At 46.3% G+C, this 18,358-nt stretch overlaps 5 protein-coding genes across 5 annotated transcripts; 4 read left to right on the top strand and 1 right to left on the bottom strand.

Moving 5' to 3' along the window:
- The first annotated feature begins 216 nt into the window (after nucleotides 1-216).
- Nucleotides 217-6,163, top strand: LOC125953786 (uncharacterized). Its single transcript, XM_049683565.1, has 3 exons — nucleotides 217-306; nucleotides 392-1,597; nucleotides 5,847-6,163. Exons 1-3 carry the CDS (start codon nucleotides 300-302, stop codon nucleotides 6,161-6,163), a joined length of 1,530 nt encoding a protein of 509 aa, XP_049539522.1. The 5' UTR covers nucleotides 217-299.
- A 2,651-nt stretch (nucleotides 6,164-8,814) lies between these two features.
- On the top strand, nucleotides 8,815-9,327 carry LOC125953784 (uncharacterized). The gene is made up of 2 exons (XM_049683562.1): nucleotides 8,815-8,821; nucleotides 8,897-9,327. Exons 1-2 carry the CDS (start codon nucleotides 8,815-8,817, stop codon nucleotides 9,325-9,327), a joined length of 438 nt encoding a protein of 145 aa, XP_049539519.1.
- A 1,722-nt stretch (nucleotides 9,328-11,049) lies between these two features.
- On the bottom strand, nucleotides 11,050-11,780 carry LOC125953782 (peritrophin-1-like). The gene is made up of 2 exons (XM_049683560.1): nucleotides 11,732-11,780; nucleotides 11,050-11,603 (listed from the first exon to the last, which is right to left on the bottom strand). Exons 1-2 carry the CDS (start codon nucleotides 11,778-11,780, stop codon nucleotides 11,050-11,052), a joined length of 603 nt encoding a protein of 200 aa, XP_049539517.1.
- A 554-nt stretch (nucleotides 11,781-12,334) lies between these two features.
- LOC125953781 (mucin-2-like) lies at nucleotides 12,335-13,408 on the top strand. The gene has a single exon (XM_049683559.1). The coding sequence runs from the start codon at nucleotides 12,335-12,337 to the stop codon at nucleotides 13,406-13,408; it is 1,074 nt and encodes a 357-aa protein (XP_049539516.1).
- Nucleotides 13,409-17,127: 3,719 nt separating this feature from the next.
- On the top strand, nucleotides 17,128-17,895 carry LOC125953780 (integumentary mucin C.1-like). The gene has a single exon (XM_049683557.1). It carries the CDS (start codon nucleotides 17,128-17,130, stop codon nucleotides 17,893-17,895), a length of 768 nt encoding a protein of 255 aa, XP_049539514.1.
- Nucleotides 17,896-18,358: the final 463 nt, after the last annotated feature.

Below are 18,358 nucleotides of genomic sequence, written 5' to 3'. Positions count from 1 at the left end.
ATGTTCGAAGCGAGGACAGTGGACTACCCTGAGGTCGCCCTGGAGACTGTGAATCATTTAGCTGCAGCCGATCGTGCGAAGGATAGCGTGTTGTTGTTATTGTGGTAAAGGCCCAGATGAGTCAGCAAATTGTGTGTACGGTTCGCCGCAATACTATAAAACGCTGCACCGGACCATCGGTCGCTTCATTCATCTTGGAAGTGGACGAAGAAAGATCTCAAGCGCCGGATAGGACAAACAAATCCTCAGCCCAAACACGTACCCATCTCCCGCGGTATCGTATCAGTGGCGAATTAACAATGAACGGTAGGTACCGTTGGTGTTACTGTGGCGTACGGCGGCTCCATTTCTTCTTCTACTTCTAACACTTTGGTCACACTCTCACGAACAGTGTTCCAGGCATTGCTGTTGGCGGTGACGCTGTGCAGTGTCGCTGCGCAAAAGTCCTTCAGCTTCGAGGATGGCATTCCGGACTTACGCTGTCCGCAGTACGACAACCCGACGAAGCCGATCCACCTAGCCCATCCGACCGATTGCGGCAAGTTCCAGAAGTGCTTCAGTGGCCGCGCCTTTACGATCAGCTGCCCACCGGGCCAGGAGTTTGGCGTACAGATCCAGCGCTGTGACTATCCGAGCTTTGCCAAGTGCCGCCAGGGGATGGTACTAGCCAAACCGGAACCGGCCGAGTTCAGTTACGACCTGGGAAGCACCGATAGCCGATGCCCTCGGTTCGATGATCCGCTGCGTCCGGCCCATCTACCCCATCCGACTGACTGCCAACGGTTCTACAAGTGTTTCGCTGGCCGTGCCTTTGAGCTGCAGTGTCCGCCAGGGCAGGAGTGGGCCACTACCCTCAATCGTTGCGAGTTTCCATTCGTGGCCAAGTGCAACGCACGGCGCAACGATGAAGTAGCAGCTCGCGAGGAACAGTTAGTAGGGCTGGAGCAGACTGTGGAACAGGAAGCGGTCGAAGAACCACAGCAACAGGAGGAGGAGGCGGAGCAGAAAGAAGTGGCTCAGGAAGAGGGTTTCGTGCTTCCGGCCAAGGCTGAGTTTACCTACAATGCCGGTATAATTGATGCCCGCTGTCCCAAGTATGATGACCCTTACCGACCGATCCACCTGGCGCATCCAACCGATTGCCGCAAGTTCCAGAAGTGCTTCGATGGTCGTGCCTACACGATCGATTGTCCGGTCGGCCAGGAGTTCGGTGCTCGCATCAACCGCTGTGACTACCCTCAGTTTGCCCAGTGCTCTATGCAAAGGTTAGGCAAAGCAAGCCTGGCGAAGAAGGCGGCTGTCCCGATTTACGATGATTATTACGACGACGAAGATTACAAGGAGTCGATTCCGCTCGATTCGACCGAATGGACGCCGGAACAGCGCGAAATGATTGCGGGCATTAACGATAGCCGGTGCCCCGACAAGGACGATCCGACGGATCCGGTGCACTTTATCCACCCGAAGGACTGCAGCAAGTTCTACAAGTGCTACGATGGACGTGCGTACCTGATCTACTGCCCGCTGGGACAGCACTGGAGCGTACGGTACGATCGCTGCGACTATCCCAAGGTCGCCAAGTGTACCATCCGTGGTGGTTAAACATTCGACCAGAGCTGGGAGCGAATGCAAGTGGAGTGAAGTACCGGAGGAGAGGGAGAAAATAGAAAGCAACGGAGAAGAAAAAGGGTGGCGGGGGCAACGCTAGCGTTAGGAAGGTATTTATTCGTTGACAATTGACCGCACACCATAAACGAGACGAACAATAAATGGCCAACACACCATCATGGGACGATGCAAACACCAGGCGGAATGTTGTAATATAGATAATAGAGGCTGCTAACGGTTCACGAGAAATGACAAATAAATCATGATTCGCAAAAGTATGCCTTCCCTTGCGATGATCATCCGTTTTCTGCAGGAACACAATCAATTCGAAGAACCGGGAGGACCTTTTAGTGAAATGTTTCGTTCCGAGTGGTGCAATCCTGCCGCTAATAACTTTTGCAGCAATCATTCTGATCACGATTTTAAAAATGATGTCTATTCTATGATGTGTTGTACAAAAATTGATAATAACGTTAGAATGTTAGTTTTAATAGCAGAATTGGTTAATAAAACAGCAGAGAAAAATAAACTTCTCACTTAAAGCAGTCATCAATGCGAAATTCGCAACAGTTATTGCGATGCACAATTTGCAAGCTATGTTCTACTTGAAGATTAGTTATTTACAATTGATTCAAGCTGCAGCTAAAGAATCCCACACAAAAGGTTACTTTCGGAGTTTTTGCAGACATCCTTGCAACCAAAAAATTTTCTACAACACATAGTACCATTAAACTTAATATCTATAGAATCAAGCCTACATTTCCCATTTGTTTCTAATCAGGAGCAAGGTCTTTCTTTTTTTTTCTTAAATTTGAACCCTCACTCCAACAACTTGTTAATCAACAACATCTTGATGACAACTACTTCAGCAGAGGGTAATCACTTGATCACCTGTTTCATTGCATAAAGTGTTTCATATGAGCAAGGTCTCAATGTTTCTTCTCCTTCTTTGAGCTACGACTTCAATGCATTTGGACAGGGAATATTTCTAAGCATCCGCTCGTTAGATTGCTTAACAAGTATAACTGAGTTATCAGTGATTCATGTTCATCCATCGTAACATTAATTAATGCTTAAATAAAGGGTCTTTTCAGCAAACGTCTATTCATTAAATCCTATCATCGCTATAGCAACATACGACTCAATAGTAGGGTTGCTTCGTGTAATCTAAAGACAGCAGCAATGTCGAACCTCAAAGCTGCAATCAACGTTCCGGTATATCAGTAAAAGTGCACACAGTCTCACACACACACACATACATACGCAACAGGACAATTGTATCAACTTTCCGATTTCCAGTTTGCTTGCATCAACTTATTAAGAAGCGGCTATGTTTATTGGTCTCAATCGGTAGCTTCGAAGTAATTACCCCATATCCGCCAGCCTTACGGCTTCGAGCATCTGGCAATGGCGGCATAGTCACAGCGGTTAGTCTTCTTGTCGAACTCCAGCCCACCCGGGCAGCTCATCTCGTAGGCAATGCCGTTGAAGCACTTCATGAACTTGGCGCAGCTCGTGCTAGGCAGATGGACGGGCTTGGCCGGATCGTCGTTGCGCGGACAGCGGGCATCTACCGAGATGACGGGCTTCTGGTATGGTACGGGTTCGTACGGATCGTCATCGTCATCGTTCGCACCGGCGTAAATCTCGGGCTGTTGGTTATAGTTGGGCTGTGGGCGCCTCACTGGTCTCTGCACGGGGGCTGGTTTAGGCTGAACTGGCATGTAGGACTGCTGCTGTTGCTGCTGCTGCTGCAGTTCCTGCTGACGCTGAAGCTCACGTTGGCGCATCATCTCTTGTTGCTGCTGTTCCTTTAGCTTTTGTTCCTGCTGCTGCTGCTGCTGCAGCATCATTTCCTGCTGTTGGCGCATCATCTCCTGCTGTTGCAGTTCCTGTTGTTTGAGCTGCTGCTGTTGCTGCAGTTCCTGCTGACGCTGAAGCTCACGCTGACGCATCATCTCCTGCTGTTGCTGTATGAGCTCCTGCTGACGTTGCTGTTCCTGCTGACGTTTCAGTTCCTTCTGGCGCTCTAGAAGCTCTTGTTCACGCTTCTTCTCCTCCTCTTGCTGCTTGAGCTCCTGCTGCCGCTGCGCCTCCTGCTGCTGCTTCAGCTTCTGCTGCTGTAGCTTGAGCTGCTGTTCCTGCTGTTGCTGCAGCTGTTGCTGCTGTTGCTTCAGTTGCTGCTGTAGCATCTCCTGCTGGCGCAGTTGGTTCTGTTGCTGTGCGAGCTCTTGCTGCTTGAGCTGCTGCTCCTGCATCCACTGTTGCTGCTGCAGCATCTGCAATTGCAGCAATCTATCCGCAGTGCTAGAGGGCGAGCTTTCTTTCGCATCATACTCGGGTCCCTTCTCGGCCCACTGTCCTTGCTGTCGGTCACCGGGTACACGAGGTGGCATTTGGATCGGTTTCGGTGGTCGCGATTGCTGCTCCAGCTGCTGCGGTGGCTGGAAGGGGCGCGCTGGTGCCGTCTCCGTTTGCCAGTTCGGCTGGTATAGCGTCTGCTTTACCCAACCATCCTCACGATCCTGTTCCATGCCTTTCGGCTCCGGGTACGGTCGTGGCGCTAGGTACGGCACCTGCTCTTCCGCTTCGTAGGCGGGCTTCTTCATCTGGGAAGCTTGCTGTGCCTCCTGGAAGTGCGTACGCTCCGAAAGCATCGATTCGATAGAGTCCGGTTGCTGGTACCCATACTCTTCTGCACTGTTGTATTCCGGCTGGTAGTACATAAGATCCGGATTGTTCCAGTTCCAGTCACCTTGCTCCGTTTCGACCGGACCACCGAACGATTGCTGGGGCAGTGGACGTGGTCTGCGGCCTCCAACGTCGACCTCCCAGACGGGTCGCTCAAGATAGATGGCGTCTAGGCCAACGCCGAAACACAGCATCGCCACGATGACCGTGTACGGACCGTTACCTCCAAAGCCTGTGATTGTGATAAAAAAAAGCCGGAGAAATGCCGCATGTTAATGCTACTGTACCGCTTTCCCGTTGATACCATCAATCGAATGCAGGATGGACCGCATCCTGTCATTACCTCTCATTTTTTCGATTTGCTAGTCTGCTCCAGCCCAGTGGCGTATTGCGCAACTGTGTGATGAAACGTTAAGTCAGCCTCCGGACGCCAATGGGGGGGCTATTTAAATCATCTTGCATCACCATGTTGACTGCAAATGATATTCACCCCCCGAATTGACCCAGATCTTATCGATCGTTTGTAAATCGGGCAACCGCACTTACGGTCGCGTGGAACATATTTCACGGAACTGGGGAAGCACGTTAATGGTGTTTCGTCGTACGCTTGATACATCAATTCTGTTGAGCAACACGCAAACCAACGCTGATTGTCACTATCGTGATGGATGCTAAGGTAACTAAGGAGCCCATTTTTCTGCACCATCGCGTTGTTCGCGTGTTCCCCGTTCGTGGAATACTCGCGGCACATCTGTACCTTCAGCGAATCTTAAGCACCAGCAGTTACAAACAACATTTGTTGATGCTGCAGGTAGTGATGAGTGATTGATCTCGCCACGGCCACCGGACCGACCGCTGATCATGTGTGCATCTTGTGATGCTGGATGCTGTCTGCTGTGGCCACGGCTGTGATCGTGTTCAATAGTTCTAAATTGAGAAGAAATTCTATTTCTTTTTCAAAACCACACCGTCGAGAGTCGTTTGATCATCAGATGTGTGCAAACATGTGCCTTCAAAGTACGGATGTATCCAGCACGATCGATTCATTCAATTAAATTAGTTTATTATCGTGCTTCCACGTGGAACGATGATGGTGAGAACCAGGAACCGCTAGACCGCGCACCGCCCAATAAAGGTGGGACCCTCCACCGGTCCGGTTTGCTAGGAACTGCCGATGACGATAAGCATAGTCGATAAACGATCGGAGGCGCATGGGAACAGCGAAACACATTCTAATTAATAAGCTGTGATGAGTTGCGCGGCGTGTGGTTCTTTAACTAGTTCTGGGTTTTTTTTTGGTTTTTGGGTACGGTTTGGTATAAAAGACCAGCGCAGAACCACCGATAGTCACTGCAGTGTCTTCGTCTGTTTCGATCGAGCTCACTTACCAAACCGCCAACAAACCAACCAAAATGAACGGTAGGTAGTAGTGCGGCACTGTCAATACAACAGCTGACTAAGCTTTCTGCGCATCTCTCTCTCTCTCCCTCTCTCTTTTGGTGTAGCCATCCTTGCCCTGACTTTGTGCATCGTCGCTGGTGTCGCAGCCGAGTACCAGTACGGTACGTACGAGATCGGAGTCCCACAAAACTATGGCTCGGACTACGCCAACAACCAGTACGGTAACAACCAGTACGGCAACCAGCAGTACCAGTACAAGCCAGTGCAGGCCATCCCCGATGCCCGCTGCCCACGCACGGATGACCCGCTCCGCCCCGTGCACCTGCCATTCGCTGGCAACTGCAACAAGTTCATGAAGTGCACCGGTGGTATGGGCTTCGTCATGGACTGCCCGGCCGGTCTCGAGTACAGCCAGCGCATGGGCCGTTGCGACTACCCTGCCCTGGCCCAGTGCAGCATGTAAGCGAGCACTAACACACCTGGACCTTTTGCCGGGATCACGCACGGCATGCCCCCGTTGGTTGCAGTTAGCACCGCTCGCGGGAGTAGGCCACACCGGAAACGGAACTGTTTAACCACGTGTTCGAAATAATAATGATTTACGATTGAAAACTAACCATTTTCGGGTTTATTTTTTTTCTGATGCCGCTTCTTGAAATTTCCAGATAGCGTTCAACCATCCTAAAGAGCATCACTTAGTCCGCCTTACGGTGAAGGTTCACGAAGGCTGATCCATTCAAGAGTATTGTGTACAATTTTTGAATCAATTCAAAGATGTTTGTTTTGAAAACTTGCGCTACATACAGGGGCTCAATGCACCTCGCTACTTTGAAGCACATTTCCCAAAAATTTAAGTCGTGTCCATCGTTCCATGAAAAAAAACTAACTAACGAAAGTGTAATGATTTGTATATCTCAGATAATTCAACACGGAGTTACGATGGAATCCGCAAAAACCGTATTTTGAAGAGACGTCTTTCTAAATTGGATACCATGGGCGTAGTTTTTAACAAATCTTCCGCAAAATATAACCCAAAATTCTTGGAAGGCTGTATCATTTTTGTATAATCTTAGAAACTGAACCTTTTTTGGGTCCGAATCAACCGCAGCCTCGCTCATAAACGTAGCATCTGTAAATGGTATGTTTTTTGCTTTTTGTGAGAAACCGGTAGGACGTACTACCGATAGCACCTACATGATCAATCATCTGAAACTTTTGGATCTATGTGCGTCATCGAAAATTCCAAATGGTTTATGTTAGCATGCAGTAGAACAGAAGTTTGAGAGCATTCCATCTGTAACAATCGATACTTCGTACTGCATTGGAATTGGTTCAACGTTGGTTGCTAACGCTGCTGACAATCGTTGGTCAATGATTCCATGTAATACAATGGGGCCGTTTGATCGGGTCAGATCAGATTACATTCACGATGCATCCGGAATCAGTACAAAAGTTAGTACGAACCATAGCTTCAACTATTTACAAATGTTTGCAAATTGAATCGCCTCTTTAATGTAAATGCACAGCTATTTATGCGCTACAATTCAGGAGATTAAGGTAGAGTGTTTACACGATTATTAGAAAGTGTTTGTGGTCAATTTGTTTATGTAAAAATTAGGACATTGTCCTCCGTTTCATACCAATTCCACCATTATGTGTGTAGTTCCTTGACTATCAAAGCCTATGCAAGAGTGTATCCTAATCTTACTTTTGGTAATATCTTTTATTCCTTTCAATTAGCAGTCTACGACTGCGGTCTCGGCATTCGGAAAAGATTGGACATCACAATAAAACTTATTTATTTCATGTTAAGAGGTACTTTTTTCAACTACTCCCGACAAAGTTTTCTGCATTTAATTTTTTTAAATTTTTGTTATCATTTTGAAGTTAAAAAGAGAGATTGATTTGAAAAAATAAGGTGCACTGAGCCATGTAAATATGATGGGCGCTTTATAAATCGCTCGTATCTTTGAACATTTTGATTTGGTGGATGATGTATTTCAAAGTTAAAGGCATTCAGAAAAAAGGAAGAAAACAAAAATAAATCTGTTACATTTGTTTTCCCTGCGTAAATACGTAAACCTTATGTTGTATTCAGTTAAACAAACAAGACATAAAACTAGACAATTAAATATTACTGGAAAACGCTACAATCCCTACTAGAGATCCATGTAATAAATCAATCAAATGATTTTTTTTCAACATTAAGTAAGTCCAGACACATTTCTCGCCTCGCTGTTAGCTTCTTAAATCTTGTGAGCACGAGCCAAAGCATATGGATTTCAAAAGTGAATTTATCAGAGCGAATCGTTTCGATTCGAAAACAAAATAAAATGAAGGTGCAATGCAATACAGTTTTACATACTTAAGAATTTTGAAGTAATTTTTAGCTACAAGTACAAGTGAATAATAATTTGTTATAAATTAATTAATTAATTATCGGTGCCAATTATCTGATGCAGTTCAAATTTAAATGATTTTTTTTAAATTAAATTAACATTGACCGAATAAATCCATTTTTCCATCCATTCTCTTTAAAAGCACTGTGTACTGGTGTTACTGTTGTAGCTGGTCAAGGTATCAAAAATTTGTTTTTTATCAATATCCCCGATCCATTGATCCCTATACCAATATCCGGGAAGATGCATTATCGTTAAAATGCTGTAGCATGCAAAACATATGGCACAGAAATTACCAGACTTGGTAAAAGGTTCCGCACCGTTGGTGGTTTCTAGTTTTCTCGGAAAATCCGCTAAACGATATGCACTGTTCGTTTCATAAAAAAAAAAAAGAAAAACACCATCGAGGGCACACGGAAGCTTAAGATTGTGTAGCACTCTCGCGAACCGCTGGCGCCTGCTGGTGGTCCATTCCAAGTAAAGACGATAATGGTCTGTTACTCAGAGGCGTTGCGTCCTGATAACGCGTTGAAAGCGTAGTCGGTGTACCGGAAAAGCACACAGTGTAGCAATTAGTCAAATTACTAGCGATGTCTGTGCCTCGGTATATAAGTGAAGTGGTAGCTGCAGGAAGAGCATCATTCGTCCCACAGTGAGCTGCAAGCACCTGCAAGCTACCCTAGCCACAATCAAAGAACCTCCCGAAACCATCAAAATGAAGGGTAAGGACCAGTATGAGAAGAAGCAGTTTCGAGTGAGCTAATCTAACGACTTTGTTTTTACTTTTCATCGGTTAGCCTTCGTCGTGTTCGCTGCCATCGTGGCTGCTGCCGTTGCCGCACCCAACTTCGCCGAGTACGGCATGATCCAGGAGCAGATGCCCCAGGAGCCCCGTTACGAGGCCTACTTCGCCCAGCCCCAGTACGAAGCCCAGTACCAGCCGCAGCAATACCAGCCGCAGCAGTACCAACAGTACCAGGCACAGCCCCAGCAGGAGCAGCTGTCCGCTGATGGCTACAAGATCGTACCAGGAGTCGTCGATGCCCGCTGCCCCCGTTCCGATGATCCGATCAAGCCGGTACACCTCCCGGTCAACGGTAACTGCGCCAAGTTCATGAAGTGCTTCGGTGGACGTGCCTACGAGATGGACTGCCCGTCTGGTCTGGAGTTCGGTTCCAAGGTTAACCGTTGCGACTACCCAGCCTTGGCCCAGTGCTCGCGCTACTAAATCAAGCAATTGCAAGCTAGTGACGCTGGCAGGATTACCATTGCCTTGGTCCAACTGGCGGTGCCAACGCGATGCGTTTTAATCAAACCATTCAATAAAACAGTTCGGTTTCGCTGATGAACTGCAGTCATTTCGTCTATACCATCATCAAGACAATCGCCTGCAAATGGTCACGGCCGTACACAAGAGAAAAGATATCTTAGTCGATACGCTTTTTCATACAAAAAAATGCTTTCATTGCAATCGGGATTCTAAAAACGCCTTTGTCTAAATCCAACAACAGCATTACTGTATTGCGCATACAAGACCGGAAGGGAAGATCATCTTAGCTTGACTATACGTCTGTCCGTTGTTATAAATAAAAGCCACTGTCAGTATTTAAATTTTCTGTTTTTTTTTTGTACTATTCAATAAGCTGTATATTGGCTATTATATTCCAAAATAATGAAATTGAACAAAATTTGACCGAATTTTTCGATGCACCGAATTTTTCTATGGGATGCAACTGGTGGACGTTGGGCGGGTCCATCGACATGATGGAACCATCGATATTAACAACTACATCTCATCTGACGATCGTTTCGAGTGCCAGACCCGGCCAGATCTGTGGGTTTTTGTTCTTATAGTGTTCCTTGGTGGACGGCGCAATTTCCAGCAGGCACTATTTATTATAAAAATCCCATTTCACGGCCAGTCCGGAGGGAAAGACGAACGATTGATTACCTACCAAAGCATTACCTTGTTGGGGAAGTTGATGTGTGGGTGGACTGCACTCCGGAGCTCACTTTCTTCGTGCAGGAAGTAAAATACGAAGTGGCTCTCCAATGGATGTCATCCTGGATGAGATTGGTCTCGGTTTACATCACCACCGCCTCGGGGCGATTCACCAGGAAAATCGGGTTGACGATGTTGTTCAGTTGCTGTCACTTTGACGTTACCTGATGCTCCAAAACCAGCGGACGATATTTCTGCCTTCTAACATGTATGTCTATGTTTGTCTGGTACTTCTGCATTTTTCGGTTTTTATGGACTTCTGCATTTTTTTGGACCGACCTGTCGGACAATCGCACGCAGCGGTGTAGCCATTTTTCTGTCGGTGTACCTCTTCAGCATCCTTTGGAGCTTCTTGGCGCTCAGAACGTCGGCCGTACGGAACCGAACCATCTCTCGATGCTCTAATTGTTGTTCATTAGTGCCAAGATGCTGTAGATGCCGGAACAGAAGTCTCCGGCATCTACAAAGTGCCATATGATGCCCATTTCCGGCGTTTAAAACGCACAAATGTCAGAACGGAATAGCTTCACTATTTTCGCCATCACTTTTAGAGTTCAACAGATAGAGGTTTTAATTTTTTTTTTTTCAAGTAAACTGATAAAATTATCTTCTAAAGGAAGTTTACAGATCTCAATTATGTGTCTTGGTTTTTTTTTTCTTATCACCATTCAAAGTTTGTCTCTTTTTTTTAAATGGAAACGTTAGTTAAGGTGTCCTACATTTTAGATTGATAATTCAACAACGAATCAACTCCCATTGCCCACCACAAAGGATCTATTATCATTTAGCATACAAATCAGCTCAATACGATCATTATGAACCCATTTTCGCGTCGCGACGCCATGTTGAACAGTGATAGGATTGTGGCACGAGAAAACCTTCTTTATTCTATTTCAATACTTCCCGAGCTTACCATTTATGGACACTTATGGAGCAGATCAACAACCCTCACACACGGCTACAACCGGCCATGGCAGGATAGTCACAGCGCCCATTCTTCACATCAAACTCCAAACCGGCCGGGCAGTCCATCTCGTAAGCTCGGCCACCGAAGCACTTCATGAATTGGGCGCAATTACCGGTTCGTGGCAGATGGATTGGTTTCCTCGGATCATCGGTACGGGGACAGCGGGCATCGACAACACTGATAGCTGGTTTGTACTGCTTCGGTACCTCTGGCACCGCCGCATAGGGCTCCTCACGGTTCACCCAACTGGGGCGATCGAATGCTGCCTGTCCCATCGACTCCACCTTTCCCATTATCTCATTCTTAGCCAGTTGCTGACGACCTTCGACTGAACAGCGTACGTTGTAGTCGTAGTCACAGCTCAGCTGTTCCAGATCGTACTCCAGACCCTCGGGGCAGCGCATCTCGTACGCTCTACCGGCGGAGCACACGAGGAATCGATTGCAGTCCGTCGGGTGTGCTAAATGGATCGTCTTCTCCGGATCATCGACACGAGGGCAACGAGCATCGCGCACGGCCGTTACCTCCGCCTGAACTGCAAGCACCGGCAACACCAGTAGGAATACACTGTAGATAGCTGCATAATGCCGTTTTGGCACACAGGGATACGATTAGATCCTATAGGTAATAAAACTATGCAATTGACCTAGCAGCATCTCTTACCGTCCATGTTCTGCTCCGTATTCTTAAGGGAACTAAACTTGGTATACATGCTACGCGACAAGTTCTAGGCTCTTTTTATAGGTTTGTAGACGAACTACCCCGCTGGAACGTTCAAGGTATGGCCACAGTAAGCGTCACGATGAAGCTCAAGATAAAGTACAAAATGTTGTACCAATTAGGTTAACCATGTAACCGCATGTTTCATGAAACCGACAACCTTCACTCGGTTGTGTAGCTCGCAAATCGCGCTTTTAGTCAACTGAAACCAGAGTCTATTACTCACCCTCATCTGGACAGCGCTGCAGTCGTTATCTTATCATACCGAGATTCCCGATCAACCCCACGTTCGTTCATGCGACGTTCTCCAAAAACAAAACTTTTCGAGCACTTCGATAAATTAAGAATCCCAGGCGTTTAACCCATTCCCAATTCGATTGCCACAATTTGAAGCGATAAAGCGCTTATCTACAAATGGTACTACTGGATTAGATAGTGTAGACCGGATCTGCCGCAATGTAAGCCTCATGGTCTACGTTAATGTACCTTTCTTCGGTTAGTCTGCTACCGATTATAATTGAGTCTGGTGTTCGCTTTGTGCACAGTATGGCACAGTGCAGGAAGTTTGCTTTGTTAACAATTCTTCTTGGTTCGCAGCTTATTCACTGTGTTCCTCTCAATGGGCGTAACTTGATCTGCCCGGAACTCGGAAACGAAGATCTAGTGTTTCCTCACGAGTACGAGTGTCACCTGTACTATCTGTGTTCGAGCGAGGGCGCATATCTGATGCAGTGTTTGAACGGTTATCATTTCTCGGTCACAACTCGGAGATGTGAAGCTCCGGAGATTGCACAGTGTGATCCAAACGTGCCGTTGGGATCAGATCCAACACTACCAACCACACCTCCAATTACCGGACCAACGAGTGCTACTACTGATACAACCGATGGCACTACTCCAGCAATTGACACCACAACAGTGATGGGAGAAACTACCGCTGGTGTAACGGATGAAGTAACGACATTCACTCCACCGACTGCTCCAACGGGTACTCCTATAATACCGACGGCGCCAACAGGAACACCTCTTACAACAGAGCATCAGACTACAACCATTACGACCGAGGATCCGGAAGTAACATCTTCTCCTTCGGAACCATCCTCACCATCTGATACGACTGAGGAAACGACAATAGCCGCCACAACGGATGATCCGGAGGGAACATCTCCTCCATCGGAGCAAACCTCACCATCTGATACGACTGAGGAAACGACAATAGCCGCCACAACGGATGATCCGGAAGTAACATCTTCTCCATCGGAACCATCCTCATCATCTGATACGACTGAAGAAACGACAATAGCCGCCACAACGGATGATCCGGAAGTAACATCTTCTCCATCGGAGCAAACCTCATCATCTGATACAACTGAAGAAACGACAATAGCCGCCACAACGGATGATCCGGAAGTAACATCTTCTCCATCGGAACCAACCTCACCATCTGATACGACTGAAGAAACGACAATAGACGCCACAACGGATAATCCGGAAGTAACACCTCCTCCATCGGAGCAAACCTCATCATCTGATACAACTGAGGAAACGACAATTGCCGCCACAACGGATAATCCGGAAGTAACACCTCCTCCATCGGAGCAAACCCCATCATCTAATTAAATGAAAGGAAATCAGATACGACAGAGCAAATGACAATAATCGCCACAATGGAGGATCCAGAAGAACCTCCTACTTTAACGAAATAGTCCTCAGCTATCCAGCGATCCAACAGATAGTACCGCCAAACCTACTGCCATTGGAAACGCCCAGGTATCGCCTTTAGAGGAAAAAATTACTAAACATAAAATCAATTCCCCACAAGAAAATAAATAACACACAATGAACCCAATAAACAAACTAGCTGAACGAATCAAATGAATCACGCTCTCTTGCAAAAAACGAGAACAGATATTGGTAATATAATTTAAAAAAAAACTTCCTAGCAAACCCATTTCACGCAAGAAATTGCCTCGAATGACCGCCTCGAAACCGACAACCTTCACTCGATTGAACAGCTCGCAAATCGCGCATGAAGTAAACTGAAAAAAGGCTGGTCCATCACTTACCCTCATCTGGACAGCCCTGCAATCGTTATCTTATCGTACCGAGATTCCCGATCAACCCCACCCAGTCGACCATCGAAACCGTTCATGCGACGATCTCCAAAGCCATGATTTTTCGAGCACTTCGACAAATTAAGAATCCTAGGCGTTTAACCCATTCCCAATTCGATTGCCACAGTTTGAAGCGATAAAGCGCTTATCTACAAATTGTACTGCTGGATTAGATTGTGTAGACCGGAACAGCAGCAATATATAAGACGTTAATGTAACTTTCTTCTGTTAGTCTGCTACCGATTATAGCTGAGTCTGATGTTCGCATTGAGCACAGTATGGCGCAGTGACTACGACTGTGTTCACCAACTATTCCAACGGGTACTTCTAGCATACCGACAGTACCATCAGCTGGTCTCACAACAGAGCAACCTCCAGCAACCATGAAGTAGTCCCCTGCTAAGGAAAACCCAACTGCATCTGCAATAGCAACAACATCCATGAGCCTACTACCATTGCAAATGACCAGACACTATCGCCAAAGCTATCCTTCCAGATGCCAAACATCTCATCCTAGACATATTGTGAAAAGGTGTGTCTTATGTAAAGGAACTTAATATATTTCCTACAAAATCAATTTTTAAAAACTGTTAAAAAGAGGTTGAAATAAAGTTGTTAGCGTAACAAAGCACCGTTGCGATGAAAGACATTTTCTTCCAGATCCAATGCAACGCGAGATCGCGATGCATCACGTCGCTCATATAAGTTCCTTGCAAAACAAGGGTGCTATCGTGGCTGTGCGTCTGACATAAAGTTACACAAGTTGACAAATTACAGCCAATGAAAATGTCTTAACTATAAAAATTGACATCATGGCCGTGCACCTGTAGACATATCCACTAGTAGTGAAATTTTCATTTATATCTGAGGCCAAAAGGTAGATTCCCAGAAGGACGTAAGGCGTCCAGTAAGCGCGACTACAACGTTAAGTGACAGAAAAATCTTTTGTGCTAGGTCAAGACCACGCGTTGACTGTGGGATCTGATAAGCAAGCAATTATCTTCCCAGAGCACCCAATTTAAACGGCATTATTTCATCAGTGCCTTTAACCGTCGCACCAGCGTGTAGTTATTTTGCGCCCTAATGTATATCATCCTAATGTTACGGTGACGCTACACAAGCCGAAACATTTTCGTTGCGATAACGAAAAAACAGACTTTTTCGTTCTTCGAAGAGAGAGAGAAAGAAGAATAGGTCAAACCAGACCTGTGTTAGTTTCGCTATGACAAGTATCTCTACCCAGCAATATTTTTTAATGTTTGACCGATTCGTTGCGAGATGAAAATTTAGATTCTAAAAAAAGTTTTCTGAGTTTGGAGGAACAGTGTTATACGGGTCGTTTATCTCAAAATCGTTTTTATTGCGGAATTTTAAAGAATCGTTTTACTATTTGACAGTTTTGAAACAACATCTTAGAAATTCAATAATCATTATTCAACAAAAATTGTTATCTTAAAACGTTTTGTGTTCTGTTATACGTTGTTTTAAATGGCATGTGTAACGGTTTTAAATATGAAGGTAGAAGGCAGAAAGCCTAAGAATGATCTCGACGTTTGATTCGACACTGGTTATTTACGTCAGCCAAATCCGGGTGACTTTATCATGGTTACGTTTGAAAGGCAAAGCAGGATTCTTAATACTTTATCTGCACAAAGGTGTAACATTATCAGCAGTACAATAGGACGCGCAGTTTAATTGTGATCTTATCGCCACAACTTGGCAGGGGTCCGTGCATAAGTCAGTAAGCATCCATCATTACCATTTGCCCATTGTTGGCTCTGGATTTAGTGGCTTATCGGTGCCGAAGTGTCAAAAAAACGGTTTAGCTACTTACCTCAGATAAGATATTAGAAGAACTTTCTGGGGAAATATTACGACCCAAGGGGCTATAAAAGCTAAGCCAGCCTCACCACAGTTCACCAGTTGCCAAGTTCCAGCACTTCAACAGTGTACAGGGAAGAAGATCTTATTGAAAACTAGAAAGAGGATAAGCATGATGAAAAGTGTTACAGTAGCGTTTCTGCTCATCGTTGCTCTATACGGAGTGACTGGCACTGAACATCCAAGGCCCGATTCACGCTGTCCACCAGTTGATGCCGATCCGTCCAATCCAACTCATCTGCCACACGCAACCGATTGCACAAAGTTCTATACCTGCTCGTGGGGTCTCGCTTATCCGAAGAACTGTCCAACGGGACAACACTTTTCAGTGCAATTACAGCGCTGTGAGAATCCCTACGTAGCACAATGCACCTTATAAGAACAACAAATTGCCGTAGCTTCTGGAAACAATGGAACAACTAGCATAGAGTCAACGGAAAGCACTCCACCAATAATGTAATAAAAGTTATTAGTGAAAATAGTTTCTTCAACATCCAACAACTTTGGAAAATGCTACATTAAGTGAGGCAACCATACTGCAGAAGGAAATAGGGCTTCCTCCTTCACCAAAGAATCCCGAAGAAAAGAATGAAGAATAAATACTTCATTATGTCGGTACCTGATAGTAATGAGTGATATGTGCTCGCACGCAACAAAAATAACGCGAAATTCTCACCAATACGTAAATGAAATAATAGATTTGATAAACAAAATTATTTGTATAGTGATAAGCTTTTGTTTAATTGGCACGATAGGTAAAGAGACACTATCTGAACAACAAAGAATTGGAAAACATTGATAAAATAATTTAATCAACAAATGGCGCCGGTGGCAACGTGCCAGAAAATTGCTACTGATTACCGCCACTCAATGGCTTTTGATGGGTCCAGTAAATGAACTGCTGTTTGATCGGATTAATCTTGCAGTATTGGGCCCAATTTAAGATTGTTACATTCCATAGCCAATCGTGATGTCTAATCCGAAACAATGCGCACGTGTTTCGCGGCTTTCATTGAGGTCACCGCCTGTGCGTCAGGTTTTCCAAGATACATTTTGCGCTCTCTGATTGCCATCTTACCGATCCAACAGAGGCAGCACGATTCCTTCATTGCCTCTCGTGCCACTATCGGCAGAATTAAGGATTAAGCAGCGTAATCTATAGCCAAAAACGTTTCGCTAGATAAGATATTGACTCGACAAATGCCCTCTCACCCAAAGAAGGCTATAAAAGATGAGCCATCGTCCACGCGTTGACCAGTTGCTTGAATACAGACTACCGTGAAGTGAATAGCAAAGAAAGAGAGGTGTATTTGAACCGAGTGCTAAAATTAGAAGGATTTCAAAATGGTGAAATGTGTTACCACCGTGATACTGGTCTTCGGTAGCCTAGCGCTACTGGTGAACGGTCAAGCGAAACCCGATTCTCGCTGTCCACCCGTTGATGCCAATCCGAACAATCCTACCCAGCTGCCACACGAAACCGATTGCACCAAGTTCTACACTTGTTCATGGGGTCTCGCCTACCTGAAGAACTGCCCAACGGGACAACACTTCGGAGCGCAGATACAGCGCTGTGATCATCCCTTCACAGCGCAGTGTACACTTGGCGGTGGTGGAGTAACTACAGCCCCACCTCCATCAACGATGCTCCCACCAGTTACTACAACTACTACTACTGCAGCCACCACTACGACCACTACGCAATCGCCCACAGTTCCAACAGTGCCTACGACGACGGTAGCGCCCGCTACGACAGCCACAACGCCAGTGGCAACGGCCCCAACTCCGGCCCCAACTCCGGTACCAACTCCAGGCCCAACGGTTACTACCGCACCTACGACAACTACTCCGTCTGGTACGGCTCCAACGGCTCCAACGCTCCTGCCGTCTGTTACGACCACGGTCGGCCCGACAGCCGGCCCGACAGCCGGCCCAACGACTGTTCCGACAGCCCCTACACCATCACCGACGATCCCTACGGCACCTACACCGGCACCAACCGGGGAAGCGTCAACGCCAGCAACTGCCACCAGCGGTGCTACATTGTTTCCCACCGTACCCACCGGTTCACCTCCAACGGTTCCAACAGAGCCAACACCTGTTGTACTGTAGGCGCTATGCACGAGTCTCTTGACCCAAGTATCCGCCCGGATCCATTATCCACCATTTGCACGCCCCAAGCTGACAGTTAACTGCCCAATACAGATGCTGGTTTCCCGATAGCTTTACAGCACAACCGTCTTTAGAACCGTTAAGCCTAAAGAGGGCTCTACAACCCATAAAGCAATAAACTTTATTTATTACTCTGCTACACAAAAACAACAAACCTACCGCAGGCCGTCTGAAACGTAGTGCTTCGAACGAAGTCCGAACAGGTATATGATGCCCGTTTCCTGCTGACCGCCTATCCGCTTATCGTTGTGCGACTGGCGAGAATAGCGGCAATCGATAACCCTCGGACTTGTCGGGTTTCAGATCGTCCAATCGTGCTAGAGGCCGGTAATCCACCATCAGAATGATTGATGTCACGTTCGATTTCCCTATTACACCATAAACTACAACAGACCATTACCGA

Source organism: Anopheles darlingi, chromosome 3 (genome assembly GCF_943734745.1).
Source record: "Anopheles darlingi chromosome 3, idAnoDarlMG_H_01, whole genome shotgun sequence".
In the NCBI taxonomy this organism is placed as follows: domain Eukaryota; kingdom Metazoa; phylum Arthropoda; class Insecta; order Diptera; family Culicidae; genus Anopheles; species Anopheles darlingi.
Note: the sequence above shows the minus strand (reverse complement) of the source record. Positions and strands in the feature narration are given on the sequence as shown.

Bases quoted from the DNA above. Each gene is read 5' to 3' on its own strand.
- LOC125953786 (XM_049683565.1), top strand. The intron at 1,598-5,846 runs GTTAAACATTCG...CTGGTGTCGCAG, and splicing joins CAAGTGTACCATCCGTGGTG to CCGAGTACCAGTACGGTACG.
- LOC125953782 (XM_049683560.1), bottom strand. From the start codon at position 11,780: ATGTATACCAAGTTTAGTTCCCTTAAGAATACGGAGCAGAACATGGAC. The intron at 11,604-11,731 runs GTAAGAGATGCT...CGGTGCTTGCAG, and splicing joins TACGGAGCAGAACATGGACG to TTCAGGCGGAGGTAACGGCC.
- LOC125953780 (XM_049683557.1), top strand. From the start codon at position 17,128: ATGGTGAAATGTGTTACCACCGTGATACTGGTCTTCGGTAGCCTAGCG.
- LOC125953781 (XM_049683559.1), top strand. From the start codon at position 12,335: ATGGCACAGTGCAGGAAGTTTGCTTTGTTAACAATTCTTCTTGGTTCG.